This window comes from Engraulis encrasicolus, chromosome 1, assembly GCF_034702125.1.
Source record: "Engraulis encrasicolus isolate BLACKSEA-1 chromosome 1, IST_EnEncr_1.0, whole genome shotgun sequence".
Lineage (NCBI taxonomy): Eukaryota > Metazoa > Chordata > Actinopteri > Clupeiformes > Engraulidae > Engraulis > Engraulis encrasicolus.
Window position 1 is genome coordinate 25,360,179 of NC_085857.1, and position 27,578 is coordinate 25,387,756.

Here is a 27,578-nt window from a genome sequence, read left to right on the forward strand (position 1 = left end):
GTCATCTCCTATACCTACAGGTAAGGATTTGTTGTTATGATAACAATTGTTATTTTGATATGATCGTTATTATAATGATTATAATGATTATTATGGTGCTGATGATTCTTCTTCTTCTTCTTCTTCTTCTTCTTCTTCTTCTTCTTCTTCTTCTTCTTCTTCTTCTTATTAGGCCTATTATTATTGCCATAATGGTTATGATGATGATGATGATGATGATGATGATGATGATGATGATGATGATGATATGATGATGATGATGATGATGATGATTATTTACATATGGACCACGGTGTCCAAGGCACTAAAGACATGGGAAATTGGGTCTTCCGCAGATCAACCATGTTCACCTACACAATCGTGGTCTACACCGGCAACCGGGCATTTGCTGGGAGCAATGATTACATCTACTTGCAGCTGCACGGCTCAAGGGCTGACAGCGCAGAGACGCAGATCAATACATCTCACTTAGGGTTTATGCCTGGATCTGTGAGTAAATTTAAATTATTTATTTATTTATTTATTTAAATTATTATTATTATTATTATTATTATTATTAATAATAATAATAATAATAATAATAATAATAATAATAATACTAGTAGTTGTACTCTTACTTTGTACTTATAAGTGCTTTTTGACTGTGGGGAAAAAAGCAACACTGCTACTGTTCTGTCAGGTCCACTAAAGTCAAGAAACACAAGACATTCAATTCTGAATGTAATTTCTTTATTTTTAATTATTTGTCGGTACGGTATGGGTCTATTCAGAGGAGTCCCCTTGCTTTCAATCAGCACCATGAAAAGCAAAAATTCAGGGAACAGCAGTAGCATAGACAAGTAGTAACATCGACTAGAGTAAGATAAACCATGACTACCCAATGCAAATGAGTGTGCTCAACTTCAGTCTCCTAAGGGGGCATTACCCCTTCTTCTCTTTCTGTGCCGTTTGGTGGTGGCTTGTGTAAGATTTTCACCAAGCCTTCTACAGTGCTAAGGGAACTTCATTTATTCTCGAACTCCACTAGTCTCCTAAAGGGACATTCACTGAATGTGAAGTGGATACTCTTCCTCCCTCTTCCTGCAGATGGGGTCGCCGGCGTGCCTTCTCACTATTTGCTGAAAATACTCAACTACAATACAACAACATTGCTATGAGCCTTAAAGTGATACTGTCCCAATTTTGGAAATAAGCTAATTTTACACCTCCCCTTATAATAAAAATAAATAATGGGGTTTTACCGTTCTCCTATACTTTCGACCCTTCTTTGAGTATGGAAGTGTAATATGTTTTAACTCAAGGGGAGGTGTAAAATAAGCTTATTTTCAAAAATGTGACAGTATCAATTTTAAGGTGCACTGTGCAACTGTGCTGCTCATCGAAACTGTGCTGCCAATTGCCAAATATGATCTTCTGATGAATATTTACAAATGTATGAATTAATATTTAATAGTATGGCCAAAGTGCAGTCATTTTTGTAGCTAAAAATGTCAAAAATTGAGAAAATTCAAAATGGCGGACCATGGCGAAGATCCCCTTTTTACGCATGAAAAGTGCAATTTTCCCAGTCATAATGAATACTTAGAATTTGATGGTGGTGGTAAGTATTCATGAAAAAAGTAACATTAGAGAATGGGTGGCATGAATTCTGGAAATAAACAACTAAAAATCTTACACAGTGCACCTTAAAGGGACACTGTGTGAGATTTTTAGTTGTTTATTTCCAGAATTCATGCTGCCCATTCACTAATGTTACCTTTTTCATGAATACTTTCAACCACCATCAAATTCTAGGTATTCATTATGACTGGAAAAAATGCACTTTTCATACATGAAAAGGGGGATGTTCTCCATTCCACGCCATTTTCAATTTCCAAAAATAGCCATTTTAGCTGCAAAAATGACTGTAATTGGACCATACTAGAAAATATTTGTTTATTATTTAGTGAACTTTCAAGTAAAGGTCAAATTTGGAATTTGCAATAGGCAGCCCATTTTCAATGAACAGCATAGTTACAGTACCTTTTTTGATCATTTCCTGCACAGTGTACCTTTAAGAAATAATAAACTTAGACGGCCATAACTATTTTGGTGACTATAATATAGGTCTTATCAGCTTAGCCGAGGCACAGGGAAGAGCATCCCTCTTCACAATATTTCGGTTCCTGGTGTTTTTTAGGTGTAGCGCAAGGTTCAGCCAGCAGTGGGCCTACTTACTCAACAGGTGCAGAGTCAGATGACTGAACTGACAGGATGCTTCTAGCGATCAGTCGAGTAGGAAGCCATGGATCACACTGCAAGAAACAATAGTCCAGTTGTATGTAAATCCAGTGACTCCAAAGGCAGACAATTGGTTTACACGCTTTTTTGCTTTCGACAACAGACGTCACTAAACATACGAACGGGAATGTCCTATCCCTAAATAGGTTCGCCCCGACATGCCCATATGTTCCGTTCCCATTATTATTATCCACTAGGCCTGTACAACAGTGAGATCATTGCTTTCCAACCAGACATATGCAAGCAAGAGGACTGTGGACTTTGTTATAAAAGCTACAATACAAACTCTCTGATATTGGCATTGGATATCACTTGCCGCATTTTGGCGGTTTTCGAGAACCTTTTGGGCGGGATTTGGTCAGAAACATCTGGCAACACTGGAAATAACGGCAAATGATTGCAAAAGAGGTAACATCATATCCAATGCGACATCCGAGAGCATTTGGGCTATTATAACACCGTGTTGAAATAACGCCAATATCAGAGAGCATTTCTATTGTAAGCTTTTATAACAAAGTCCACCGTCCTCTTGCTTGCATATGTCTGGTTGGAAAGCAATGATCTCACTGTTGCACAGGCTTAGTGGATAATAATAATGGGAACAGAACACATGGGGATGTCGGGGCGAACCTATTTAGGGATAGGACATTCCCGTTCGTATGTTTACTGACGTCTGTTGTCGGAAGCAAAAAAGCGCGTAAACCGTTTGTCTGCCTTCTGAGCAAAGAAACTCAAGAGAAAGAACAATCTCTTGGCGGGGAATGCATTGGCCACGGTGTAGTACGGGGGCGTTGCCTGAGGACACGAGTGGATGGAAAATTAACTCCCTTGCGCATGGTCATTGGTCAGTGGGTGCGATGGATGCCATTTTCGTACTCCCTTGCACATGGTCAGTGGGGGCGACACCATGATGGATAATTTGTGGCCAAGTAACGGCAGCTGTTGGTCAGCAGTAATTGCTGGGGGTAATTAAGGACAGCTGACAGACATTCACGCTGTCCTATGACCTGTTCCACAGTGAATAACATTTCCGTACTCCCCTCGCCATCATTTCCTACTACGCTGCTATGACGTGAGTAAGCCCTCTTGTCTCAAGCCTCTTTGCTTCTGAGTCACTGGATATACATACAACTGGACTATTGTTTCTTGCAGTGTGATCCATGGATTCCTACTCGACTGATCGCTAGAAGCATCCTGTCAGTTCAGTCATCTGATTCTGTACCTGTTGAGTAAGTAGGCCCACTGCTGGCTGAACCTTGGGCTACACCTAAAAAACACCAGGAACAGAAATATTGGGAAGAGGGATACTCTTCCCTGTGCCTCGGCTAGGCAGACAAGACCTTTGTTATGACAGCTCTGAAGTATGGAATGTTTTTGAGCGTGCTTATTGCTGAAACTCAACCGATTACTTTTACATCTTTTACATTGGCCCCAGCGGTTAACATTGGCTGTGTCTTTTGCTAAAACGCTTAAAATTAGCTAACTCCGTAACGCCGCGGCATTTCTCAGAATGTATCATCATTAGACAAATTTTGTGGCATGCCAAATCGATGGTGAAACTTTCATTTTACGCCGGAGCTATCCTTTAAGTAGGAGAGAAATCAATTCCCCCATCAACAAAGCAGGCAATATGACAAAGATTATTCTATGCAATGTTGTGCATCTGTGACGGAGGTCATCTTGCACAAGTTCATCCCCCTCGGAGATCGAACCTGCAACCTCGTCAACTACAACGATCTGGCGATGGGAGACACAGTACGATACCCACAGATATCCTATAGGAAGACTGAGTACATCATCGCGTATTTCAAGCACGTCCACACAGGTCGGCCATATTAGCACAGCCTAAACTCTCCACAGACCCTCCGTTACACCTGAAGTTAACTGAAGAATTGAAACGTTGAGATGCTGAAATATGTATGCTGTTATTTCGCTGAAATATTGACACGTATATATAAATATTAAGGCTCCTTAAAACTTAAGTGCAGACTGAGGTAAAACACACAGGAGAGTACTATGCTTCCCACTTATTTATTTGTCCAAAAATAGAGATAGAACAAGAGCAAATACACATTTTAACCGTTGTTGTGCATTACGTTGATGGAAGAGATATATTAATTGCATTTGCACCAAATTAAAGACAACAGATGAGGTACTGAAAGAGAGATTAACATCGCAACAATTTAATTCTAAGCGCCATGACTCATTTTGAACACAGGGTGTAGCTGTCGAACCCAAAGCAGAATAGCCCACATGAGAACGTTGAATTGTTATTTTACTGAAAATATAAAATAATACTTTGTGCATTTGTTTATGGGATCTATTTAATTACTTGAATAAGCCTACTAAACCATAATATACATAACTGTAGGCCCATGTACATTATAATGTAACGTAATATAATACAATATAACGTGAATATAAACCACTATGCAGTATCAACGTAATACTTACGTTCTGAATTTTTTATACTGTATAAACCTTAATAAAGCCTTTTGAAAATCGACGCAAATTTGAGGAAAATATGGCCATTTTAAGAGTATGGATCACCAAAAACTCACTGCAACTGGTTGAGCCAGCAGGCTGTACTATCATAGCAGCCATGCGCGGACGTTCGACTTTCATTGACAGGAACGCGATGACGCATCTAGTCTTTCTATATGATGTCTGTGACGATACCGCTGGACCAAGAGACCAGTGTCCCAGCCCAATGGCATCGACACTGGTAAACCTCCTTCCCAAAGCCTCATACAATGTTCCACGCTAACTCTGCTAGTTAGCCTCCGTTACACTCTCCCCCTTAAACCTCACTCCCATCCGCATCACAGCACCACTGTGACAGAGGTCATGTTGCACCTGTTCACCCCCCTCTGGGATTGAACCTGCAACCTCGTCAACTACAACGGCGCGGCAATGGGAGACACAGTACGATACCGCTGGACCAAGAGACCAGTCTCCCGGACCAACGGCATCAACACTGTATGAGGCTTTGGGAGGGAGGTTTATCAACGTTACACACCAACTCTGCTAGTTAGCCTCCGTTACATATGACAAAGTGGAGCTGGGAAAGGTGGGTTGTGAAGAAGCGAGCAACCAGAGTTGGGAACAAATAGAGAACTTTTAAAAAGGCACCAATTCCAAACAGTCGAATAGCACCTGAGATTAATCAGAAGTGGTAAACACTTGACAAGCATGGCCTGCCAGAACTAAAGCTGTCGCTTGATTTATGGTCAAACAACATTATTTATTTTGAAAGCTGTTGTTTCAAAAGCTGATTTCGTAGATATTTTACTTTGCACCAATTTCTTTGTACAGGCAGCGTTTCTAGCTAAAAGCTCAAATTTGGCCAGAATCCTTCCTCACGAAACATACTGATGCCATGCCCATTTGATGTTTTCAGTTCAGTTCATACCGCAATATTCATTTAAGGGGCATGGTAATAAGATGAATACTGTAATGTTTAGGTCAATAATGTAAAACAGATAGTCTTCCAGATAATTCTTCCAGAGTTTGCAGTTAAGTATAGGTCTATTTTCTCATGTGATGTCTGCAGAAGCGTGCATTCCAGATTACATGTGAAGAATCCCTGGGAGAACTTGTCAGCGCCAAGCTCCACTCCGAGAAATTTGTTACTGAAGATCAGTGGTTCTGTGATAAGATCGTTGTCACGATGCCTGATAACAAGATCATTCTGTTTCCCTGCTACCGCTGGCTTGGCTGTGACAAACAGCTCAACTTATGGCCTGCCAAAGGTACATCAACTGTCATTTTTACCTCCGCCAAGGAGGTTATGTTTTTGGTTGAATTGGTTTGTCTGTCTGTCAGCAAGATAACTCAAAAAGTTATGACCAGATTTTGCTGAAACTTTGTAGAGTTGTTGGAAATGATCAAAGGAGCAAGTGATTAAAGTTTGGTGGTGATCCGGATCACTAACCGGAACCAGGATTATTTCAACAGATTCTTCAGATTTTGCTAGCCTACAAATCTAGTGACCGCAAATTGAATTACGGGACGTTGAATATTGACATTCCAGTTTCCAACTGCACAATAAGAAGGCAGAAAGACTTAAAATGAAAAAAATAGTAGTCAAGGAGTAGTCAAACGTTCTATCAAACAGCTTCCTTGGCGGAGGTCTGCACTCTCTGAGTGCATTTCTAGTTTATTACCTCTGAAGGTAATGTTTTCCGTACCGTTGGTTTGTTTGTTCGTCTGTCTGTCTGTCAGCAGGATAACTAAAAAGCATTTCCCCAAGATGTTCTCTAGGCCGCTGTCACGGATGGCTATTGTTATCGACCTCTGCACACTGTGGGCGATACAGGGCATATGCGTGTAGGGCAGGATCCTAGCTGCTGCTACCATGTTTCTGGCACTATCTGTACCGATTGTAGACACCTTCTCCGCAATACCCCACTGCTCAGCCACTTTGGTGAAATGCTGGGCACACGTTTCGGCGAAGTGCCTTTCATCAGTGTGCTGAACTGTCAGCGCAAATGACTGAAGCTTCCAGTCAGCGTCGATGTGGTGCGCAGTAACTCCAAGGTAGGCCTGGTTATTCACCGACGACCAGTAATCACCGGTCAGAGCCACCTTGTTGGCATTTCGCAGCAGGGCCATCTTCGCTGCTTTCTCCGTGTCGTATATCTCCCCAATACGCTTCGTAATGGTCCCCCTCGATGGCACAGTGTAGGAGTCTGAGAAGGCTATTTTCAGCACCTCCCTTAGACCAACATCCTCGACGATGCTAAGAGGTCTGCAGTCCACTGCAACCCACTTAGCAATCGCCGTCGTAACTTTCCTTTTTGTCGATTCATCGCATCTTTGACTTGGCCACAGGGTTGTCTGGCGAAGCTGTGGCTGCTCTTTGCTAGCAGTTGTCGTCAGTGGATGCTTGGCCTGAATGTGGTACTTTAAACTAGACGTACTCCGGTGATATTGAAACTCTTGTTTGCACAGAGAGCACTTAACCGTTGTCTTATCTACATTACCGTCGGGTAGTTTATTAAATTCAAACAACCCGTTGAGGGGTCCCGACATTGTCCGGATCTCGAATTTGACTTCACCAAACGTTAACGGAATTCCTCTCAGTCTCAACTACAACACACAGCCCAAGAGGTTTCTATGGTTACGGTATCAACTACTCCTTCGCGCTACCTACGGATACATAAAAGGGACAAAAAGAAGACAGTGCTAAGCCGACTACTAACAGAGGAGCTGCATATGGACGGTAGAAGTGGGGAGATTCTGGCGAAGTCTGATCGCGATTAAAAAAAATATTCGCGATCAAGAATGTTATTAATCTAATCGCGATTAACGCGTTAATATTGACAGCCCTACTAAAAACTTGTGAACGGATTTGGCTGAAACTTTGTGGAGTTGTTAGTAATGACCCGAGGAACAAGTGATTAAATTCTGGTGATGATCCGGAACTGTATCCACTAACTGGAGCCAGGACCTTTTTAAAGATTCTTAACCAAACTGGCCTATAAATCTAGGCGCCCCTAGTGACCAGAAATTGAATTGTGGGAACTCCACAAAAAGAAGGCAGAAAGGCTTAGGGTGTAACATAGTCAAATGTTCTATCAAGCAGCTTCCTTTGCGGAGGTCTCCGCTCTCTGAGTGCTTAGTTCTTATTTTTGTAATTTGTTATGTTGTTATTATTGTTATTATTGCTATTTTGTATTGTTGTTGAACCTGTGGAACCTCCATGTGATTTGGAGTCTTCTGGGAGAAGTTAGGTTGTGTGATAGCCACAAAGACGCCATACAATGGGAGTCTGGAAGGTATTGAGGAGAGTCACCAGAGCATTGTTTTGCAGCCCTTTGTCACCCTAGAAGAATATATGACTTAAGCAAAATATTTTAAAACCACTTTGTGGTACATTATGAACATTATTGTCATTATGGCATGTAATTCATAAAATATATGATGTAATAATATGTAATACAGTTGTACTTCCATGTCATTACATTACACATTCCGCTGTACCTAATGACTAAATAATGCAATTAATGCCCTGTTAAAATTAAGTGGTACCCAATGTTTTTAAACATTGGCTCTTTATGGTTATTTTGTGTACATTGTTAACTGAGATGCACAGGTGACATCATGACATCTGAGTTTACAATATATTTTGTTTGAAAGCCTGGATGTTTAAAAGTTTGAAATAGGACTGCAAATTTATTAGCGCCACTGTATCGCAATGGAGAAATTAAGTTTAGTGCCTGCAGCAAAGCTCTGGCAACTCTCGTCAATGCCCTGAAGACTCTTGGCATGTTGTCACTTGTGGGCCTGAGCTAAAAGTATATTTCATTTGAAACCCCGGATGTTTAAAACTTTGAAATGGGACTGCAAATGAATTAGCACAACTGTCACAATGGACCTGGTATTTTAAAAATGACAGATTTTGTACCTACAAATATATATAATTGTGCATGTGTCATCAGTTTAAAAGTGCCGAGGTACATACAGCTATTGATTCAGCATTTTTCTTATGGTCATTTCAGCCACGCTGCCGTTCCAGGACACTCACCCAAACCACAGGAATGAGCACCTGAAAAGGCAGAAGGAGGAGTACAGGTGTGTATGCCTGTGTGTGTGTGTGTGTGTGTGTGTGTTCGTGTGTGTGTGTGTGTGTGTGTGTGTGTGTGTGTGTGTGTGTGTGTGTGTGTGTGTGTGTGTGTGTGTGTGTGTGTGCAGAGCCGGCGCGCCCAATACGCTCACTACGCTCTCAGCGTAAGGCCTCGCGCGACCCATTACGTCACTGACGTTGACAGTTTGAAAAAAAAAAAAAAACCGCGAACTGATTTCATTGTTTATTATTGATTCCGTCACACAAAACGTGAAACGTCCAACATGAAACGACATATTCCCTGCGGAAACGACAAAAAGAAAAAGAAAATTCATGACAATGAGCGACGAGAATAGCAGTCAGGTAGGCAATGTAGGCCTAACTCCTCTGTTGTTCCACTCATTGTGATCCTTCTTCTGGGGTCTAATTTCGTATGGAGCAGAAGTATTGCACAACAATGCCGGGTTAAAAAGTGCCCAGGTCTTCGATACAGTCACATGCTGTAAAAAGTGGGATTAACGTTTTACTGTTGTTTTAAAAGGTAGAAGTTGTTGAGAACCACAAGCTGAGTAGCGTTTCGTTTAGCTTATTGTGCCATTAGTTCAACTGAATCAACAGGTAGCATAGGCTAGAGAGAATGTGAGAGGAAAGGGTGGTGTTGTCAACGTTTTACTGTTGTTTCGAAAGGTGTACTAGTTGAATCATAATCTGACGAGCCGTTCGTTTAGCCGATGAAACGTCAGTGCAGTCGAAGCAACGAAGGAGGGAGTGAGAGAGAAGCGGTGCCCTTTCTGTGTGTGTGGTGTGTGTGTGAGTTTGCGCGCACGCTGTTGTATGCGCGGCTGCCTCTCGATTGTTTAGAAACAAATATCAACATACACAGACATAGATTTTGGTTTTGACAGGCGCTTAATGGGGGCCCCTTGGCATATTTTTGCCTAGGGCCCCATGGAGGTCAGAACCGGCTCTGTGTGTGTGTGTGTGTGTGTGTGTGTGTGTGTGTGTGTGTGTGAGAGAGAGAGAGAGAGAGAGAGAGATCCTGGGGCCTCATTTATCATCAGTTCGTAGAATGTCTTCTAAATTGTGTCTTACGAGTGAAATTTAGAATGTACGCAAGTACAGAAAAATCGGGATTTATCAAACGTGCGTTGGCTGCTCCTACGCACACCTCTGCATGATAAATCCCACACCTTCCAAATCACTGTGCACGCGCGCATGTGGGGTAATTTGCATCCCGAAATGCCTCCAAGTAGCCATATATGGCATTACAATATATTCAGATGTCATGTTAATTCGAAGGCGCGACCCTGTTTGGACACACATGAACACACGCGGACACACGCGCCAGTTGAAGCACTGGCGGGAAGTGCGGAGATAGAAACATTTCCGCGGAAGAAGTGGAGGTGCTTTCGACAGGAGGAGGACAGTGTTTCGAAATAAATAAAAAAAGGAGACACACATGGACGAAAACACTTTAAAATATCACACTGTCATACTCCATCGTCATTCAAAGCAAACTGTACCTTGCACGGTCAATATTATTTGCAATTTCATGTTTCTTCCTCTCGCACGCATGGTCTGAGGTGTGCGTAGATTTAGGCATATTTCTACGTTTAAGTACATGTTCATAAATCCCACTCTTTGCTCAGGAATGATCGCACGCAAGCTTTACGCACAGATATGTGCCTAAGAACGCTTGATAAATGAGGCCCCTGGATTTCAGATTTTCAACATCTGCTTTATCACATACAGTATAGCCCCCCTCCACCTCCACCGCAAGGAAAATATAGCCTATAAAAAACTTTCAGGCATGTACAAATTTCATAAACATTTTTTACAAGACATGGGCCACTTAGTATGGTAGTGGTTAGCACTAGTATGGTTTTCGGAGTGGGGATTCCAGACCCTGTTTCTCAAAAGTTGCTAACCAGTTAGCAACTTCGTAGGCTACCAATGGGAAATTGCATTGCAAACAAGTAAGTTGCTAACTTAGTTAGCAATGACACTGTCGAGAGACGCACTCCTGGGGCCTCATTTATCATCAGTTTGTAGAATGCATTCTAAATTGTGTCCCACGAGTGAAATATAGAATGGTTGCAAGTAAAGAAAAATCTGGATTTATCAAACGTGCGTTGGCTGCTCCTACGCACACCTCTCCATGATAAATCCCACACCTTCCAAATCACTGTGCACACGCGCATTCGCGAAACGCCTCCAAGTAACCATAAATGGTATTAAAATACATTCAAATGCCATGTTAATTCGAAGGCGTCACCCTGTTTGGACACACATGAACACACGCGCCACACGAAGCGCTGGCGCGAAGTGCGGAGATAGAAACATTTCTGCAGCAGAAGTGGAGGTGTTTTCGACAGGAGGAGGACAGTGTTTCAAAATAAGTAAAAGAAGGAGACACACATGGACGAAAACACTTTAAAATAGCACGGTCAATATTATTTGCAATTTCATGTTTCTTCCACTCACACGCATGGTCTGAGGTTTGCATAGATTTAGGCACATTTCTACGTTCAAGTACATGAAATCCCACATAAATCCCACACGTTGCCCAGGAATGATCACATGCACGCTTTACGCACAGATCTGTACCTAAGAACGCTTGATAAATGAGGCCCCTGGTCCCTGTCAGCAATTTAAGCGAGCTTAAACTTGCGACAGCATTTTCTGTGCATATGTGAATGCTCCAAAGTGTCTCCTTGGAAGTGAACGGCACTGATTTTTTACTTTAAATTTTAGTAGCATTTTTTTTTAGCATTTAGCCCTTTGGACTCCATTTTCCATTCCATTGCCAACTGGCAACTAGGTGGAACTGTGGCTACAATGGGAAACAATGGGAGTGAAGCATGAGGAGTTCAGATGCAAAACCCCCTAACTCCATTTCTGAAGACCTGCACTTCTATATTTTTAGAGAACCCCATTGTTGGTTTGGTTTACATGCATGTACTTGATAATACATATAAATAGTTATATTACATAAACAAATTTTAAAATATGCAATTGTGATAGCTTTGTATTAAATAAAAATGAATTAAGATTGTTTTCTGAAAAGGCACTTAGGGGGTTTTGCATCTGAACTCTTCGCATTTACTTTCTCTGCTGAAATGCAGTGCAGCCATTGAAAGTGAATGCACAAAAATTCCAAGATAATTCTGAAAAATGTACGTTGTCAACTGTGCCATGACCAGAATGTGGTAGTTCAGTTTTAGAACAGGTAGTGGGAAAACAAAATGATATCTGTCATTTTTATTAGACATTACATAAATTTCATATATGCACATAACCAACTTTACAATTTAAGTGTTTATGTCTATGCCTTTTGTTGGAACACCCTATTTATCTTTACAGGCCTACATGCAGAGAATGCAAAGAAATTTGATTTATTTTCAATCAAAACCCAGCATGGTTTTTAATTTTAATGAGCCTATATTGATTATTAGATATACGCCCAAATAATGTCATGCAAAGGTGAAAATGGAGGGTAGAAATTTGAAGACAAAGTGGAATGGCTTTCCATCCCCATCCAATCAATTGAAGCAAAAAAAACAAACGCAGCGAGAATTCACATAACACTGCACTTATATATTTTTTCCCGTTTGGGCCTGTACATGCAGATGGCGCGAATATGTTAAAGGAGTCCCACAGGTGATTGACGCTGAAACTACCGATGATTTACCTGCCGAACTACGGTTTTCCTTCACCAAGGGGAAGGACTTCCTCTTCAACGCATTGAAAACGTGAGTGTTTCTGTGTTTAGTTTTTTTAACATTAGTTAAAATTTGTTAGAAAATTAGTTCACATATTTTAGTAAACATCGTAACATGTTTTTTCTATGTGGTGTGTGCGGCTTCCTTTCATTTTCTTCCGTCTCTTTGTTTCTTTCTTTCTACAGTTTTGTGAAAGGTAGAGTGTCGAGGGGTCTTGGAATGGCACCAAAAATGCTCCCAACAGACAAAAACTGCGTCGACTGAGTTTTATTTTTCTTCACACCAGCAGTGAATATTTACAAACGAGTGTCCCAATGTCCAAAAAGGTAAATATTCAAAAAGAAAAATAGTTACAAAAATATATTTACAAAAATAATAACAAAAAGGTCAAAATGAAAATATCTCTTCAGCAGAGAACAATTGCTTTGGCATAGCATATAACTACTCACATGTAAGGTAACCTTCACCTACCGACCTCCTTGAGCAAATGAGGAGTCGGACCTTTTAAGCAAAAGTTTTCCCGCCCTGGCCACTGGACTAATCCATTATACCACATAAGCCAGGGGGGACTTGCAAACAGAACTGAAAATAACTAAATAAACTCTATAAAACGGTAACAAACATATAATAACTAAATCAGGCCTTTAACACAAATCATAACAAATGAATGCATCAAGAAATAAAGCAACAAAAAGCAAAAATAAAGATAATTGATTTTGCAGCGCGCAGCGCTGCCAATGAGCGAACGCGCCCATGGATATATGCGCACAGAATCATGCCCTCGGTTTCCCTCACCAGACCCGGAAGAGCTGCAACACTGCAGGTAAGTTTTAAACATTACAGAAACACTTGGTGAAAGCTAACAGGCTTAAACAGTGAACACAAAACATTTAGGAGGTGGTATGCTTTGCAAACATGATGAAGGGGATTCGTGACATATAAGCATTTCGCGGACAACACTGTGTTTGTGTTTGATGTCGCAGCGCGAGGTGTATGGCGTGTGTGACTATGTGGAAGCGCTTAGCGTGTGTAAAGTGTTTGTCATGTCGCGGTTATCATGTGTGCACCCATGAGACTGCAAACATTAAAACAACACATCGCAAGATGTTTATAACAATGTCCCAACATAGAAATCAATGTTCAATGCGCGGCGTTTCAGCTGCGGGCTTAGGAGAGGTGAGAGAGGGGAAAGCGCTTTGGCGCCAGTAAAGTTTAAAAGCGTCCGCCTGGACGCGGTGGTGACGCGCCCATAAGCCGCGTCATCACAAGTTTGATTAATTTATCAGCTCAATTTAAAAAGCAAAATTGAATGTTTACTTTGTGTGTGTGTGTGTGTGTTTGTGTGTGTGTGTGTGTGTGTGTGTGTGTGTGTGTGTGTGTGTGTGTGTGTGTGTGTGTGTGTGTGTGTGCATGTGTGTGTGTGTGTGTGTGTGTGTGTGTGTTTGTTTGTGTAGGAGGATTTATCTGAAGTTAAAGCACCTAGCTGATGACACATCATCATGGGAAAGCCTCAGTGAGCTGCAGAAAGACACCGGTTGTGTCATTTCTGGGAACAAAACTCTTGGTAACATTAAATTAATCTCATCAGAGTTATTGCTTTTAAAGCGATACAGCACCATATCTGGAATTAAACTGTGGCAATAAACTTTTATTGAGATAGAACAGTCATACAGAGTGACAGGAAATGAGAAGGAGAGAGTGAGGAGGAACAATGGGAAATGCAAGGCTAGTGCTCAGGTTTTGGAGGCCGTAAGCAAGCCGTAACCACCCCCCCCCCCATCATTACATAATAATAATAATAATAATAATAATAATAATAGTAATAAATAATCTACTAACTAATGAACATGTTTTGAAATGTAAATGTAATGTAACTTATAATGTAATATTTTTTTAAATATTTTATTCCCCCATCAATCTCAATTTAAGAGGCCCCGATTTTCGGGGCAAAGTGGTTGGTGCCCTGAACACACTGCGTACTCTGCTTGTCTAGCAGCAGGGTGGAGTTTATGAGTGAATGAGAGGTACTTTGCTAATAAATTGTTTGAATCCAAATGAGCAAAAAATATATTTTTTAACAGTAATAATAACCCAGTTTTGCTGGATGTCAATCAATCATCTTAAGTGAGGCCATTCCTTCTTGTCTGCAATATGCTGTTATATCTCATAGTAACCCTTCACTTACCGGCCACTTAATTCAGTACAGCTTTCCATCTGCTCCTTGATGCAAATTTCTAATTAGCCAATCACATGGCGACAACTCAATGCATTAAACCAAAAATACTCCAGCAAAGCAAGATATCCCAAACCCCGCCCACCCAATACAAAAAAACTGTGCCAAAGTCAGGTCTCCTAAGGGGGCGTTGTCCCCTTCTTCTTCTCTTTTTGAGGTGTTTGCACAAGGCGTGCGCTACCGCCATCTACAGCGTTAAGGGTGACTTTGAACTTGGCATCCATTCCGAAAATGGACCATGGTTTATTATGGTATCTGCATGACTATCATGGTTCTACCATGGTATGTCATGATTACTGTAAGTACTCTGAACCTACCATAATTGTACTATGGCTTACTATGGTATTACTGTGATATTTATGTAGTAACATGGTTCTACCATGGTATGTCATGATTACTTCATGATTACGAAAATCGACCATGGTTGTAATGCAGTAACCATGGTTTTACTACCACATTTGATGGTGATTGTAATTACTATCAAACAACCATAGTTCTAGTGCAGTAGCTGTCATAGTAGTAGCCCTGACAAAGATTAACCATGGTTCTACTATCACGGTTTTATCAATTACCATGGATTATAGTTAATCATGTTTTTTACTGTAACCATGACAAACATGGTTTGTGACTATGGTTTAACCAGAGACAATCTAAATGCAGAGACGGCCAGCTCAACGTTCCTTCCTGTTTCACTTATGACGCCAGCCACGCCCCTTAAGGAGACTTGATAGGAGACTTTTATAATGGTCGCCTATGGGCGAATCTGACTTTTCCACAGATACGACCAATGCCTAAATTCATGGGTGGAGCGATGGATTTTAAAATGCTACATCCTGCAATGCCTTCTTTACATTCTAAAAATTTAAATTACATGTCAGAATAGATTTTTCACCGAGAAAATCGACTGAAGGCACGATATGAACACACAAATGTGTCTAGCACAACATGCCATAGACTATGGGTGGCTAACCCGCGGCTCTCGAGCCGCATGCGGCTCTTTGCCTGGTGCCTTGCGGCTCTTGCGTTCATGTCCAAGTTTGTGTTTATGTCCCATAGGCAATATGCATTAGAATTGCGCACACAAAGTTGATTAGAACTATGGCAAATAAGTGCCCTGTGGTCTTGGTACTGTAGTAGGCCTTGCCTAAATGTGTCCTGAATGATCACGTTGATGTGTGACATTTGTTACTGCAAATAGCCTACAAGACGCGATTTAAGCCTATGTTCTAAAAATAGCGCTTTAAAAAGTGACCGCGTCTTTCGCTGACTAAACAAAATATCGGCAAAATGGTTTAACCTGAAAGATTTTGCCATCACTCCTCATTAAGGTCAAGAAAATGTGCTGTCCATATTAGATTCTATCGCTTGGATATGGCGGTTATAAATGTGCAAATGATATGAAGAGAAAGGCGTCTGGAGCAGAGATGCGCCGAGAATCTCTGTCCTGCGTAGCCATCTCTGCGCTCTGTTAGGAGGAGTGTTCATGGCTATTGACCCGAATGTGAAATTATGTTTTTGATTTAAAATCGTGTTATTTTCGCGGGCTATAGACAAAATAGCGCCAAAAATAATGTTATACCCTGGTTTATCAGCCATTGTCAAAGCGGCGCGGGCAGACAGTGTGCAGGCGGGAAACAATTTCAATCGACTTGTCGCTTGTCCGCGCTCAGTTTAGTCTCAAAAAGAAAACTTGGTCTTTTCCCCTGGCCCCCGGTCAGCACCCGCTGAAACATTAATGTGGAAAATGAACGGCGATTTGACGAACCACCTTGTCAATTTCGGATGGTGTTGTCGTCAGGCATCCAATGATCATCTCATCTGTGCTCAAGAAAGCGGTGCCTGTGTGCCTAACCCCCGAATGAGCTAAAAGAGGCGGAGAATCTTTTGGCCACGTTACTCTGTTATAAAGAGTGCTCATGGAAATTATGATGTGAAACGTGTTTAATTAAAATATGAAAGAATTTATGAAATAATGTTGACCTGTGTACCCTTGTCTTCTTATGTAAAACAAAATTTTTATCTTGAAAAAACCTTTTCCCCCAAAAAATTTAAGCAGTAAAAAAAAAAAGGAGGGGGTCATCTCATATTCAGGATTGTCTTGTTGTTAGGCCATTAAGTTGGAGTGTAACATCAATCTGACACTTTGTGTGTGTGTGTGTGTGTGTGTGTGTGTGTGTGTGTGTGTGTGTGTGTGTGTGTCTGTGTCTGTGTCTGTGTGTGAAAGGAAGAGATGGTTAATGTTCATACCCATGTGTTGTTGTGTGTGCTGGTCTGTGGTGCGAGAAGGATGGGTGATGCCCATGTTGGTGGGTGTGCGCATGTTTATATGCCCGCGTGATGTTTGTGTGCCGATGTGGCTCTTTGCTGTGACACATTACAAAATGTGGCTCTTGGTCTCCGACTGGTTGGCCACCCCTGCCATAGACTATGGGAATTATGACAGCTCAGGATTGTAGGTGAATATGATTACATTATGCACGCACTGCTAGACATCATGGATTTACATACTTTGTTTGTCTGTTTAGGCTATCTGAAGCATGTCATGCTTCTTCATCAGCATACATGTAGGCTATACAGACCACGCATGTCTGTCTCCAGGGCAGACTTCAATGTAGTAAATATCAGTTCAAAATATCCTCTCCTTTCTAAGCACGATATGAACACACACAAAAAAACTTCCGTGTAGTTGTGTAGCACAATATATTTCATAAGAAGTCATGACCACGATTGCATGAACATGATTAAATTAGGCCTACACGAGGTCATGTCTAAACTCAAGCAGCACATCTTTCATAGTGAATTTAAATAATTTGGTTGGTCATTTAAAAAAAAAAAAAAAAAGTTTTAAATAGGGGTGGGCAAACATGAAAATATTTAATCGCATTAACTCAATGACTTTCTGTGATCAATCACGATTAATCGCATAGCGCACGAAACAAAACAAAAAAAGAATTTAAAAGTCACTTCAAACGCACCATTTTATTTGAAAATTACACATTGCCAAATCACTGATTAGGCCTTCACTGTAGCCTATCACAGCCGACCACAGAAGGAATTGGAATTTTAGCCCCTTTATTAACAGACATTGACATTTCTTAAGATGAAGTAGACCAATCATAGGCTAATCATATTTTGAATTGTACTGTTACCTATCCTATGTATGTAATGTTAGGCCTATATCTTTCAAAATGGAAATGTATCCTATTTGCCAACATACAGACTGCCAGACTAAATTATAGAGTAGCCATAGGCCTATGCCTATCCAATGTAGCCTAGGCCTAATAAAACAAATTTTTGCATTCAATTATTAAACAATGCTATGTAAGATTGAACTGAACTGAAATATTAGAAACTCAAATTAGGATAATGGGCCTTCAAGAAACAAAACACTTCTCACTTGAAATGAACAGTCAACAGGCAGACATGTGTCTGTGGGAATGCCCCTCCTTCTCCCTGTGTCAAAGAGAGTGGAGTTACCATAGGCTACACTAAACTTCGGGGCTCAGCGAAATCTGTTGACAGATATGAATGGTGAATATAACTTTGTGATGCGCAAATGCTAGAAGCAAGGAAGCGTCGGCGAAAATTTAATTATTTTACCAGTGATTTTTAAACTATGCCCTGAAGCCTGGTTTGTGCTCCGAAAACAACGTGCTGCGCATTGATGTAGACAGCCTCCGCAGTGAGCCAGCGCCTTCTACTGTATGCACGCGCAGCGCAGATGTAGAAACCAAGAAACGTTCCCTTAGGAATATAATAACTCGCGGTCGGCTTTTTGATTGGGGTTTTATCAGACAGCTATGTAGCCTACACTGTTTGTTTGCGTGGCGTTATTGACAGCTGATACACAGCATAACAAGGTGTCACGCTATGCCTACAATATTTTTACAACCTTGACAGCTTCAAAGGCGAGCCACATCCTGCTCGAGAGCTGCGCAATGAATACTGTAGAACTTTACACAGAAAATGTCCATTCGTAAGTTGATGTCCTTCCAGGCTATGCCTATTTTGTTTTGCCTAGACCCTGATGTCTTTTTTTTCTGACCGCAGTCACTGGCAGCAGTAGCAGAAGCGCGCTGAGCTTTCAAAATAAAAGTCTCGAACGACAAATCCACAAAAAAACCTGTTGCGTTAAGCGTTAACAAAATTGTCGGGCGATATGGAGCTCAATAGTTAACGCACCGTTAACACGTTAACGTTGCCCAGCCCTAGTTTTAAACCACACAAGTTTCAATGATTGTGCCGTCGTGTCATGCCGCGCATCCTTCCTCTTGCATGAATCAGGTGGCTCTGCACGCACTTGATTTTGTTCACAGTGGCCGTATTTCTCACATCTAATCATGCAATCTAAAATATAAAAAGCAGTTTGATTTAGTGCAGAGACCACGGCAACATAAAGTTCTCATATCAAATTGCCCAGGGCGGCCGGTTTTATAAAATTATGCGTGATGCTGCTGTTAAACATTGCCTTGCTGTTTCTCTGACTGGAGTTCTCCCAGCACCAGAGCGGAGCAAATGAATTTAGGAAACGTGATTGGTTGATTCTGCGCTGGTGTTCGATGATTGACAGTTTAGCCACGCCTTTTTAGGAGACCAGAAGTACTTGGTTGGTGAAACATTCCATCCCATTGTTCACGTCACCAGTGCGCTATCTTATTAGAATTAAAGAATCTTTGGTTTAACTTATGGTTTAAAGGTGCCGGTATGCTTGCTGCGAGCTGTAAATTACGCGCGTCACCGCGAGCAACCGACAGCACATGCTTGCTTCAAAGGCAGTTGACCAAGACGCAAAATACTGGCGGTATCATCCAGGGGGCAGAGAGCACGCAGCATTGGGATGCGGAAATTGGGAACACAGATGGCAAGGAAAACGACAAAACAAAAAGAGGGGCTCCCTAGGCAAGGAAAGAATATTGCTACTACTCCTGTATGTGCAGGCTCCTTTTTCAAAGTGCAACAAGGAAGTATGATCACAAATGTTTGAAATTTCGGACAAACTCAATGAGACGCTCTTAAAAGTTGCTGCCATTGTCGTTTTCATATCAAGCACATGCGTGGAACTGCGCAGTCTTTCTTACGATCGCCCCCAGCGACTTTGAAGATATTGCACCTGACGCACGCATTTGGCTGCCGTGTCCAACGCGCTTGAAGTTGACATTAAATACGCATGTTAACGCGTTCATGAACGAATCGTGCACGCGTTCGCGTATCCTGCAGCAAGCATACCGGCACCTTAACCCTAGTATACTCTTTTCCTTAAACCATGGTTCCCCCCAAACCATGTTTTTTTATAAACCATGGTCGCCCACTCCAAAAAGCCCTTTCTTTAAAACCATGGTTTAAAAAAAACATGGTGGGGGGGAAGGGGTGCATGGTTAAACCATAGTCCCGAACCATGGTTTTCTTGGTTACCCAAGAAAACACGAAACCCCTGAATGTGAGTAGCCGTGGTGTAATGTCTAGGGAGTTGGACTCAAGATCACCATTCCGTAGACCTCCATTCATGGCTGAAGTGCCCTTGAGCAAGGCACCCAACATTGATCCAGGGACTGTAACCAATAGCCTGTAAGTCGCTTCGGATAAAAAAGCGTCCGATTACTGTAATGTAAATAATAACTATTAACCATGGTTAGTTGTCATAGTAAAACCATGGTTAATTTTTGCGTAGTTAAACGATGGCAAATCCATAGTTAAACCATGGGCAAATCATAGTCAAACCATGGTTGAACTATAGTCAATGGTTAAACCATAGTCACAAACGGCGCTCAAAAAACAGTGACAACTATGAGTAACTAAAAACCATGGTTCAGTTCTCTAGTAAAACCATGGTCCATTTTCATAAGGGATGGGTGTTCATGCCAGATAGGATTGGTTTGAGTATTTCAGAAATGGTTAATATTACGGATATTCATGTAAAAACACCTCTAGGGTTTACTGGGGGAAAAATACAGTGAGCGGCAGCATCAACAACATGAAAACATGGATCCACCCTGCCTTGTATCAATGGTTTAAGTTGATGGTCTAAAGGTGTAGGGATATTTTCTTGGAGCAATTTGGTAGCCAGGCTGCGCCCTCCTAGTGACGCAACACCTTCGGCGGATCGAATCTCGATTGCAAGTCTATGATAATCAGGCAAGCAATTTGGGCCCCTTCTTAGTTCTTACCCATTTAACTTTTCTGGAATGCCACAGCCTATTGTTGCAGTTCTGAAGGGAAAAGGGGCTCCAACCCAGCCCTAGCCATGTGTACCTAATAAAGTGTTCGAAGAGTCTATATCCTATCATATTCTTAATGAGAAACAATAGAGGGACTAGTGTGCTTAGTAGCCACACTAACAACATGTGCTGGTTGTGCATTTCATCATATAGATATTTTACTGTATTGCTGTGTGGTCCTAATAATAACATTGCATATTTTTGTTTATATACAGTATTTCAATACATTTTATCGAGTTTCACACACACACAATAAAATCATGTATCAGCAGAATCAATAATGGAGTACAGAAATTTGGAATTCGTCTAACAGCAATTTACAATTCAATTTGATCTAAGAATACGTGATAACTGTACACATTTTAAAAACAAACACACTCTCTCTCTCGTAGAGTATGTGCTTGAGCATTGGGAAAAGGACGAGTTTTTTGGCTACCAGTACCTGAGTGGGCTCAACCCCATGATGATCCAGCGATGCAGCAAATTACCAGAGAACTTCCCCGTCACCGAGGAGATGGTGAAAGATTCCATGGGAGGAAGCACCTTGAAGCAGGAGATGAAGGTAGGTCCTACCAGCGGTGATCCATGTGTGATGATTCTAGGCTGTAGCGATATTGTATCGAGCCAAGGGCTAGGCTTTAGCGATACTGTATTGAGCCAAGGGTTAGTCGTGATACGCAGATTCCCGATACATGGGTTCTACATTTTGTTTATAACCTGACTGCGCGAAACTAGCTGCATACAACTCAAACTCTGATTGTTGGAAACCGCTGTCGGTCAAAAAATTAGCTCACGTAGTTGGCTGCCAGTGTCTTTCCCCTCCTCATAACATTGTGTTGATAAACACGCAGAATCTATGTATACTGTATCATGGTGCACAACCATATCTCGTGTCATTCGTAAAATCCTTATGGAAAAAAAACAAATCAACTATGAGCTTCGTTGTGCCGTTACAATATGGCCTGTTCAAGGTCTCAACTTGCACGTTCAGGGAAAAAAAAAACCTTTAATCACATCACGCTGCCCAACAATGCTATGCTAAAATGCCCTCCACTAAGACATTCCAATAGCTATAGGCTAAAATGATAAGTGAATCTGCTCTATATCCTGATAGGACCACGGTGCAGCCCACCCCTGAGTACTATTCAGCAAAGCCCTATACAGATCAATTTGCATAGACTTAGAGATTCTTCAAATTTTGGATGTGCTGCAATGGCAGCTTGGACCTCACCGGCTTGTTTTGCCAGGAGTGTACCTGAGTGATTCTACGATTCGCCTACGCTTTTGGCAAAAGTAAAATGTCAATTATCAGTATTTTTTTTCAACTAAATGACCTAGATGTTTACATAGTGTATATATTTCAGTTTCCAAACAAACAAATTGCCAAGCTTAATCTTAAATCATTTGATAAATACTCTAATGAAAGCGAACATTTGCTTAATTATTTTGTCAACAGTGTTATGGACAAATACTACGTCATTTCAAACATATATAAAAATACTACAGAGTTGAAACAATACACGTTTGAAAGTGCTTATGTCCCTTAGCAATAATGTTGTCATTAATCTGTGGAACTGATATAGAAAATGTGATTGTTGAGCTTCATAAGTAGGATTTTATGATTCACTGTGATACAGACTGACACATTTTTTCATTATAAATCCCTGTAACGTCTGATTTGAATTTAGTCACCCTCCTTACACAAGACTTCTTTCTCCAGAGATAATCCCTAGTGTCTGTTCATAGGATTTTTCCAACACATAAGGGATCAATAGCTCAAAAACACTTTCAAAACAGTCAACCGTGTTACTCAACTGTGTTACGCTCAACAGTGTAGGGGAACAAGTCGGCACTTTTTTAGGAGAAAAAACAGAGCAGACAAACCCATCTCCCTAGAACACAAATTGTTTTGTTTGTTTGTCTGTCAATATGGAGATAAATTGGCAAAAACATACTCCTCCTCAACTGTCATCAGTGTTGCCAGATTGGGCTGTTTCCCACCCAATTGGGCTGCTTAGGATGGCCGTGTGCGGGTAAAAATGGCATTTATCAGAAAAACCTGCCCACTTTTTGCCATAGAAATCAATAGAATTGGGCGGGATTTTGTGCTTCTAGGCGGATTTTGAACATGTTTTGGGCTGGCATCCTCATCTGGCAACCCTGACTGTCTCATCTGGCAACCCTGACTGTCATAGCTAATTGTAATACCATTGACGGTAACACGGTTGACATTTCAGCCATTTTTATGGTGTTGTGCTGACTGAGGACCTCAGAAGTTCCACCACAACACCTTAATCAATTCATGTATCTGTATGCTTTATCTGTGTTTTTCTACATGTGATTTCTAATTCAGATTCTTATGAATATGTTGATAACACAGTTGACAGGCAATTTTCCCGCTATGAGAACATGAAAAAGAATGGATTAAATTATGGAAGGATGGAGCTCAAAACTTACCAAAAAGTCTTCCCATATCCTGCCAAAGAGGTTATGACATCACGTGATGTTATTCGTATGGCCTAAGACCAAACCATTACTGATTTATGGAGGGGGTTTCAGACCGTGACACGGTTAACACAGTTTTCGTGGACACACACAAAATGGCAAATTTCATGTATAATGGAAAGGACAGTGGTCTTTCTGACAGTTTTGTCATATTGTGATGATTACTGTGAATCAACATTTGCAATAGTCTTGGGCAAAACAAGTTTCTTTCCATGCTAATATGAAGACTGAATCTGACATTTGGAAAACAAGACGGCATGAAAACGCCCAAAAGCAGTATTAAATATTCATTCTTGCTGAGGGAAATAATGCCATGTCTACACTTTCTGTATTATATGAAAGATAAATGTTTTCTAATGTCCAAATAATCATTGGATGCAGTTAATAGTGGAATTTGCAAATAAAATTCATGGACTTAAAAGCGTAGTCGAATCGGAGAATCACTCACCTACAGTATGTTCCTCGGGTCCTCTTTTTTCAAAAAAAAAAAAGGGGTTCTATGTTCCCTGCATTGTATCGAACCTTTCCCAAACCATCCCTAAACTTAACCTGTCAATAATGCAATGTTTCCGAGTTCTCAAATTGTGCCCTTCCCAAAACCATCCCTAAACCTAACCTGTCAGTAATGCAATGTTTCCGAGTTGTAAGTTTGAACCCTGACCAAAACTATCCCTAAACCTAACCTGTCACAGGTGCAAGAACAATTTGCTCTCCACCACCGTTTCCATAACATCATAGACAGGAAACCTTCCACACCATCTATTTGTGTTGTGTTAAGCCTGCACAATTAATCGAAAATAATAGAAAATCGTGATCTAATCGTGATATCAAAATCGTGATTTCAGTCGTGATTTAATCGTGGCAATGGTGACATGCCTTCAAGTGTCCTTGAAGCCAGGACATAATGACAGGCTGGTGTTCCTGGCCAGATGTCTGTCCACCTAAGTTTCTGGCTATTGCCGCTTACATAATTATTGTCAAGTTGTTTTATCTTGATTATTTTCATTTGTGCAATTGTTTTGATTGAGCTTTGATTGTTCCAAATTGTGAAAATTGTTTTTATAATAGGCTTGGTCTGTAAAGCGTCTTTGTGTGTTAAGAGCGCTATACAAAACTCACTGGCATTTTTTAGCCCCCCAACCGTGAAATTGCCAATGCCAACCTCTACTTTCTCAAGTTGAGTTATTTCAACTCACTTTTGCTGATCTTAAATGAGATGTTGAGTTGATATGGTATACAAATTGTAGTGGATGCCTAGAATGGATAAGGTAAAGTAATGAAATTGTATACAAATTGTAGATGCCTAGAATGGATAAGGTCAAGTAATCTACAGTAAGAAATAAAAGTTGGCCTCAACTCAAATTTTCAAGGCAACTGTCTGCACAGAGTTTTTAAGTGGTACGTTTCTACTTTCAACTTGAGGTTTTGGAGTACTGATATTACAAAGTAAAATGAACTAACTTAACAATGTTTTGCCAGAGAATGTCTAACGTAAGAGAAGGATCACAGGCTGGTGGCCAGAAGTGGCACTGCAGCTATGTTCTCGCAGCCAAGTAAATAATGAATGGGTCCCAATGGGGCTGTATGCTTCTAATAATTGTATCTGCCCGTGTAATTTTTTCAATGGAAATAATAAAGTTGCGTTCGATAGATAGGAGTAAGTGAAAGCATTTGCCGACACGTTTGCATCTTGTCAGGTGTTAGATTCTTGAAAATTACCCTTATTTAAACCATAGCAATGACAGAACACGTGACAATCGACTTTACGGCACATTTGTTTTGTAGTTTTAAAGTCTGACTTCAGATGTCGATGTGTTTAAGTTGTGTTTGGATTGTTGGCGACACCTGTTATTTATTGCATTTAAGGTGGTGGAAAAGCGGTAAGTGTAAAGAGGGTAAAGGAAATGACAGCGCTCATCCTTAAGAATTTGGGCACCTTCAATTAACATGTTGGACGGTGGTGGTGGTTGTGGGGGGGGGTTGAGGTGTGTGACCGTAGATGTCTCTGCGAGGATCAGTCAGAGTACATCTCTCGTCAGCTCTGGTCATAAATAGTCGCAGAGATTCCTCAGCCAGTAGGTATTAGCCGAATGCTAGCATGTTGCAGAACAAAACTAACAAGTATTTGGGAGAACAAAGTCACACAAGGAACATTTAACTTCAATTCTAATACAACTTCATTAAACACGGTAATTCTTGTATGGTTTGGCTGCCCCCATAGTGGTAGACTATGTTGCATTTCCCTGTCACTTGGGGACCCATGGTAATGAAAATATGAAATGGATAACTTCAAACACTCAATTGATACAACCTTGTAAGATTAGTTGAATAGATCCTCTAACTTGAATCGCTTAGTTGATGTAACCTTTTAAGGTTAGTTGAAAAATCAAACCCTTAGTTGGCAAAACCTTGTAAAGTTAATCGACTCAACTTAGTAATACCTTAAGTTTTAAGTTGAAACTTATAACTTAAAAATTCAGTGCAGAAAGTTGCCTTGAAAATGTGAGTTGAAACCAACTTTTATTTTTTACAGTGTAGGCTATGTAAGAGTAATTTATTTGTCATATAAGCTATAATAATAATAATAATAATAATAATAATAATAATATAATTATTATTATTATCATCATTATTTGGACGTGCCACGAGGGCAGTTCACATCACACCGTGTATCCACAGTGCCCCATACTATACAGCAGTGTTTCCCAACCTTTTCTGTGCCAAGGCACACTTTTTCCCTTGAAAAAATCTCGTGGCACACCACCAACCAAAAATGATGAAATAAAGAAAACAAATTATTCTCTGATAAGAATGAGTATATTGTTAATATAGGCGGCTACAAAGCGTCTTGAATAGCAATCAAACAAACACAAAACTGTATTTTTTTTAGTCATATTTTATATTTCCTCTTTCAAATAAAAAGTGCACTTAATGTTCACTTCTTAAAGAAGCTATAAACTTCAAAGTAGGCATACAATTCACAAATTGTTACTCTGTCCAAAAGCATTAGCAGGAATACAGAAAATAATGCTTATTCTGACAGTAGAAACATTTGGGAAATATTTCACTGAAGATGCGTACAAATATCAATCTCTGTATATTTTACTCACTTAATCTTGTGAAACCTATGCGTCTTTCACCTTTGGCTAAGGCCCGCCCTAAAATGCTGTTTGACCACAATCACAGCGCTGCAAAAGGACGAGGCCGCAGAAGAAGTCGGACAGTTTGACAGCGCTCCATTAAATCAAAGCGGAAATCTCATGTTTTCAAATGCATGATATTACGGTCATATTATTATTAAAAACTGAATGGAAATTGTGCCTAGGGTGTTTGTGACAAAGGTGCAAGTTTCCCCGCGAGGTAACAGGAGGTAATCGCTTTCCCCTTTCCCTAAAACCGGGCTAATTATGCTTACCGGCAGTTGGATAGTCTGGCTTGAAGGGTCTCGGCATCCTCACACTCGACTAGAAAGCACGCGGACCAACAAACTACGTTGTGTGCTCAATCATGCCACCACCTCACTCGTTTAACTTTTCAGTAAGGTTGTAAGCAAAACACAAATCTGTTTCAGGGTAGGATTTTGGTTTTCTGACCTAATTAATGAAGAAACAGTCACGTCAGGAGGATTGTTTTGACTAGCTGATGGACGCTTTTTGTTTGGGCTATTGAAGATACATCAATGCAATTCGCTACCTGCTGCCACTTAGTGATAAGGAATTATTTCATGCTTAGGACGCCAGTCAACAGCAGACACTAGGCTACTAGAAAATGACAGGCATTATTTGCTGATAATAACGATGAATTAAAAAATAATAATAAATAAAAATCCCCAAGAATTTTCCACGGCACACCTGACGATTTCTCACGGCACACTAGTGTGGTGGTTGGGAAACACTGCTATACAGGAGTGAAATCTCTAACACTCTGACTGGCATAGCTGAAGGAACCTCATGGAAAATCAACAACAACAACAATAAAAAATTTTATGTCTCATAAGAAAAAATGACTTACATGACTTAAAGTGATACTGTCCCATTTTTTGGAAATAAGTTCAT

General features: G+C 40.7%; 1 protein-coding gene across 1 annotated transcript in view; it reads left to right on the forward strand.

Moving 5' to 3' along the window:
• Positions 1-342: 342 nt before the first annotated feature.
• The window catches only part of LOC134456728 (hydroperoxide isomerase ALOXE3-like), an 86,734-nt gene continuing 59,498 nt past the window's right edge, over positions 343-27,578 (forward strand). Inside the window, exons 1-5 of the mRNA XM_063208236.1 lie at positions 343-489; positions 5,834-6,032; positions 8,784-8,856; positions 12,478-12,600; positions 14,025-14,134. Of these exons, the coding sequence (XP_063064306.1) occupies positions 343-489; positions 5,834-6,032; positions 8,784-8,856; positions 12,478-12,600; positions 14,025-14,134 (652 nt within the window). The remainder of the gene's footprint in view (positions 490-5,833; positions 6,033-8,783; positions 8,857-12,477; positions 12,601-14,024; positions 14,135-27,578) is intronic.